The sequence below is a fragment of the Equus quagga genome, chromosome 19, assembly GCF_021613505.1.
Source record: "Equus quagga isolate Etosha38 chromosome 19, UCLA_HA_Equagga_1.0, whole genome shotgun sequence".
NCBI classification, from domain to species: Eukaryota; Metazoa; Chordata; class Mammalia; order Perissodactyla; family Equidae; genus Equus; species Equus quagga.
The window spans coordinates 8,922,648-8,927,475 of NC_060285.1; the positions used below are offsets into that span (position 1 = coordinate 8,922,648).

General features: G+C 55.4%; 1 protein-coding gene across 1 annotated transcript; it reads right to left on the reverse strand.

Moving 5' to 3' along the window:
- Positions 1–464: 464 nt before the first annotated feature.
- MCHR1 (melanin concentrating hormone receptor 1) lies at positions 465–3,271 on the reverse strand. The gene is made up of 2 exons (XM_046646686.1): positions 3,056–3,271; positions 465–1,796 (listed from the first exon to the last, which is right to left on the reverse strand). Exons 1-2 carry the CDS (start codon positions 3,135–3,137, stop codon positions 817–819), a joined length of 1,062 nt encoding a protein of 353 aa, XP_046502642.1. The 5' UTR covers positions 3,138–3,271; the 3' UTR covers positions 465–816.
- Positions 3,272–4,828: the final 1,557 nt, after the last annotated feature.

Below are 4,828 nucleotides of genomic sequence, written 5' to 3' on the forward strand. Positions count from 1 at the left end.
CCTGTGGCCTCAGCCCCACCCCCACCCCCCAAAATGAACATGCATCCCCTGGAGATAAAGGGAAATCAACACAGGATGCTGGAACACGGAAAGATGGCATTCTTCATTTTTCATGATCCTCTAGCTTGGGTGAAAGGCTGCCCTCCCTCAAACCAATGGGACACGGGAAAGAGCTGAGGCCATACCACCTTTCCCGTCTCCCCAGGGCCCTGTGTCGTATGGCCCCCCCCACCCACACCCTGGCCCAGCCTGATTTCAAATAAACTCAGCCAGAAGCCTTCCATCTCTTCTCTTGGGAAAAAGACATTTGGAGGCCCAGCCCCATGGCCAAGTGGTTAAAGTTCCACGCTCTGCTTCAGCGGCCCGGGTTCTCAGGTTCAGATCCAGGTGTGGACCTGCTCCACTCATCAGCCAAGCTGTGGAGGCGTCCCACATACAAAAAATACAGGAAGATTGGCACAGATGTTAGCTCAGGGCCAATCTTCCTCACCAAAAGAAAAAAGACATTTGGGAGCTAGCAGATGTAGGGCTCCACTGAACATTTAAACCAAAATTTTCTTCTTGCACAGTTTCTTTCAACCCAAAGGTCTCATCCTGCTCTCCCCAGGGGATTTTTGATGTGTGAAGCCTCCACACCTGGCTCTGAGCCTCCCCCAGCAATTGGTGGGCCCTGTGGAATGTTTCTAGTTGCATAAACCCCTCATCACCCAGCCTCCCTGCATTCTCCCAGAGGAGTCTTGGGTTTTTCTCAGCATCTCTCCCCACAGTCTGCTGTGGTGTCCTGAGCTGGAGGTACCCAGGCTGGCAGGGGGAGTGTCAGGTGCCCTTGCTTTCTGTCCTCTCCTCATCAGCTGTCTGGGCGTTGCTGACGGCTCGAAGCTGCCCCTGGGCTGCGGGCTTCACCGACAGGACAAGGCGCTTGCGGAAGGTCTCACAGAGCACGATGTACACAAAGGGGTTGAGGCAGCTGTTGGCATAGCCCAAGCTGATGGCCGCGTTGTACAGGTAGACGAAGGTGAGAGTCGGGCGACTGATGGACAACTGGGTCAGCTGTAGCACATAGTAGGGCGCCCAGCACACAAAGAAGACCAGGCAGATGGCAATGGCCGTGCGGGTCACCCTCTTTGTCCGCAGCCGGATGCTGCGTTGAGAGGCAGGGGCCACCGAGGATGTCATGCGCTGCAGGATCCTCACATATGCGGCCGTGATGACCACGAAGGGCAGGGCAAAAGCCAGGAAAAACTGGTACAGGGTGAACCAGTAGAGGTCAGTGTCCGGGTTGGGCAGGCGGATACCACAGCCCACTGTGCCCCCTGGGAAGGGGATAAGCCTGGCATAGAGCCACACGGGCGTGATGCTGATGAAGGAGAGTGCCCACAGGAGGCAGATCACCAGGGTGGCCACAGAGGGCTTCCGGAACTTGGTGGAGGAGATGGGGTGGACGGTGGCCAGGTAGCGGTCAATGGCCATGGCAGTCAGGATGTAGGTGCTGGTGAACTGACTGTTGGCATCCATGGCCGTGATGAGGGTGCACATGGTCTCTCCAAAGTGCCAGACGCCATTGCCCATGAGCTGGTGGATCATGAAGGGCATGCCCAGGAGAAAGAGGAGATCGACCACCGAGAGGTTGATGATGAAGATGTCAGGGACGTTGCTGCACCAGCGCAGCTTGGACTTCTTCACCACCGCGAAGATGACCGTGGAGTTCCCAACAATACCCAGGAGGCAGATGGTGCCGAAGACGGAAGGCATGATGATGTTGATGTAGGAGATACTCCCTGTGCGAGCAGGTGGCCCTGGGGACAGAGGAGCAAGTGTCAACTGTCTGACATGGACTCCGCTCTCTAAGGGCTGACATCCTACTGGCAGGCTCAGCCTCCAGTCATGCCCTTGCTCACCTCTTCACCCTCCCTCATTTCAGCTCAGGGCCCACCATTCATCTGGAACCCTCTTCTGCCATTCTCCCTCCCCACACTGCTGCTAATCCTGTCCCCTTGCCCTCCTCCACCAGTCCCTGGTTAATCGGACCGAATTCCCCTGCATCACCTGTTAGTTGAAGAACTCAGTCCTTTGCCTCTTGCATTTTCTCAGAAGGCACAGAGTCAAGAACCACATTCTCTGCTGTCTGCAGAGAATTATTGTGTGAGCCCCTGGGCTTTACCGGGAGACCTCACCAAAATAGCCAGAAGGACATGAAAGTGTCTGTGCGTGTGTGCGCGCGTGCGCATCTATGTGGTTTCTCTTTTCCTATTTGCAGCCCTGATCATTTCATTTTAGAAATCGCTCGTTGGAAGCTGTGCACTGATTCCTGGGCATCTCTGGGGGCGCCTGCCTTGTGGAGGCTTTTGCCCATGGGCCCCACAGCCCCCCATCCTGGGTTCCTTGGTCAGTATCTCTGAGCCTGGGCTTTCCCCAGGAGTGAGCAGACTGAAGCTGTGTGTTGCAGCCCAGCCGCCTGAGAATTTCCTTCTCACAAACCTTTCTTCTTTTTCCTTCCTTCCCTTCTCCTTCAAAGATAGAATTCCAGGGCATCTTAGCTCTGGAAATGTCAGGAAGCTTCATTCACCAGGAAAGTTAATCCCCTCAGGGCTCTCTGAGTTACCCCTTCCGGCGGCCTTTCCCAAGGGGCAGTGAGGATGTTTCAGACCCCATTGCGCGAGTTGGAGTAAAAAGCCAAGGGGATCCGTGAGTGAGCAAGCCTCCAGCTGTCTCCCCACACTCTATCCTCCAGCTTCTCTTGCTTGCTTTTCCAGCCTGGCATTTTTTCTGCAAAGCATTTTTAAAACTCATCCACAAGCTTTCCCCTGTCTCCCGGGCAGCTGGCCACCATCTCTTGCCAATTCTGAACGTGCCTTTGCCTTCTCCTCTGCTCCCGTCCCTTCTGCCCCTGCCTGCCCCGCCCCCTTCTCCCCTTCCCCTCCAGGCAAAGCAGACTGCAGATCTCGTCCCTAAGAACTGCAATAAAGTTTCCCAAGCAGTTTGGCTCAGAGGTGAAGCCTTCCCATTTCCCACCCCCATCGCAGAGGAGGGAGGACTCCCTTCCAACACCACTCACCGGCCGAGGTGAGGTTCTCCGGGCCGTCCGAGGTGTTGCTGGCATTGGGGCTGGTAGGCAGCAGCGAGGCTTCCAGGTCCATCCTGCCGGCGCCGGTCGCCCGTTCCCAGGGCCACCCACGCAGGCTGCGGCAGCCTCCAGCGCCCGCCCGCCTTGTCCCAGAGCCCGAGCCCCGCAGTCCGAAAGGGGGTCTTCCTCGGCAGCCGGGCAGCCTCTGCTGCCTCCAAGCCCCACTGCGCTCCCTACTCCCTTCTTCCCCGGCTCCCACTGACATCACCTAGACACATTAACATTCGGAGGCAGATGCACGTTAACCTCTTCAGTCCCGGACGCAGCTCCCACTTTTGACTGCCTGCGGAGCCCGGGGCCCTGAGGAAGCCTGGAGGGCCGGCTCAGGCACTCATCAGAGAGGGGCTTCCTCCCCCTGCCACTGGGGGCTGTGTCTCCTGTGCTCACAGGGAGAGCTGCTGGCTTCATGGCAGGCTCCAGGTCTCTGCAAAGGTGGATGGGCTGCCTCCCTTTGGAGGAGAGAACCAGCCTGGCCTGGCCCCTAGCCCCAGGTACTGGTGGCTGGGCCATGTGGCAGGGGCCGGGGTGACTGTTCACAGAGCTTGGGAATGGAAGCCTTGGACCACAGCACGCCTGCCCTCTAGGCGACCCTCAGCCCCTTCCCGGTGCCCCCATGGATTCCAACCATCTCGCTGGCTAGACTGCCAGTGTGCATCAGAGGAGTTCTTGGCTGCTGAGCTGTGCCTGACCAGCACTCAGAGGTGACTCAGGTCACTTCGTGCTGGTGATGGCCAGGATCTCAGGGACCAGAAGGGGACAAACTCCCTTTTCCATGGGATCAGCATAGAGCAGGCTTATAGAGGTTTTATTTTTCTAAATGCTCTGAAGTCTTTGAGGTGTTACCTGGGACTCCTTGAGACAAATATCAGAGCATAGGCCCCCAAAGATGGTCAACCAGGAAGCAGCCTCAGAGGGCAAAGCATCGGGTGAATTCTCAGCAGAGGTATGCTGCTGCCAGCCTCCAGTGCCCTTCACAACTGTGGGGGATCAGAATTGCCCACCCCCAAATATGTCTCTTTGGCATAAGGATTATTTCGGGCTGGTTACTTTTAAAAACTGCACACGTGGGAAAAGCTCTGAAAACCAAGTAGAAGTAGAAGTTACCCTTTGTGAGAGACATGTACATTTGTAAGGGAAATCTCCATCTGTAAAGGTGTCTCCCTCTCTGTACCAGGAAGAAGGGGGATGACCTTATCTCCGGAAACTCTTATCAATGTGGAAGACAAGGACTCGGGTCTGCATAACAACCCTACTCTTGTTTACTGGGCTTTTCTGGGACTCTCCCATACCTGACTCTCCCCACCCCCAACATCTTACTTTGTCTTTAGCTGAAGATAATATTTCAGCTGCAGCTCAGCCATTTTGTTGAGTTACTCAGTTTTCCTGGGTCTCTCCCATGTTACATGTTATAAAGCTTTGTTTGATTTTCTCCTGTTATTCTGTCTCATGTCAATTTAATTCATAGACCAGCCAGAAGGACCTAGAATGGGTAGAGGATCTTCCTCCCCAATAGTTTGGCAATGAGGGTAGGATAAAACTTCACTGGCTGCATGCTGCTTGCTCCTAGACTCCTGCAGCTGAGAGATCCTGGACCCCTGACAAGAGCTGGCAGTAGCTAAGAGTTCTTACCACGTCAGTCTCGCAGATCTCTGCCTGCAGGGTCCATTGGAAGCAAGAGTAGTGAGTTTTGTTTCCTTTTCAAAA

Coding starts and splice junctions, on each gene's coding strand:
- MCHR1 (XM_046646686.1), bottom strand. CDS start 3,137: ATGGACCTGGAAGCCTCGCTGCTGCCTACCAGCCCCAATGCCAGCAAC. Junction 1,797..3,055: donor GGAGAACCTCACCTCGGCCG/GTGAGTGGTGTT, acceptor CTCTGTCCCCAG/GGCCACCTGCTCGCACAGGG.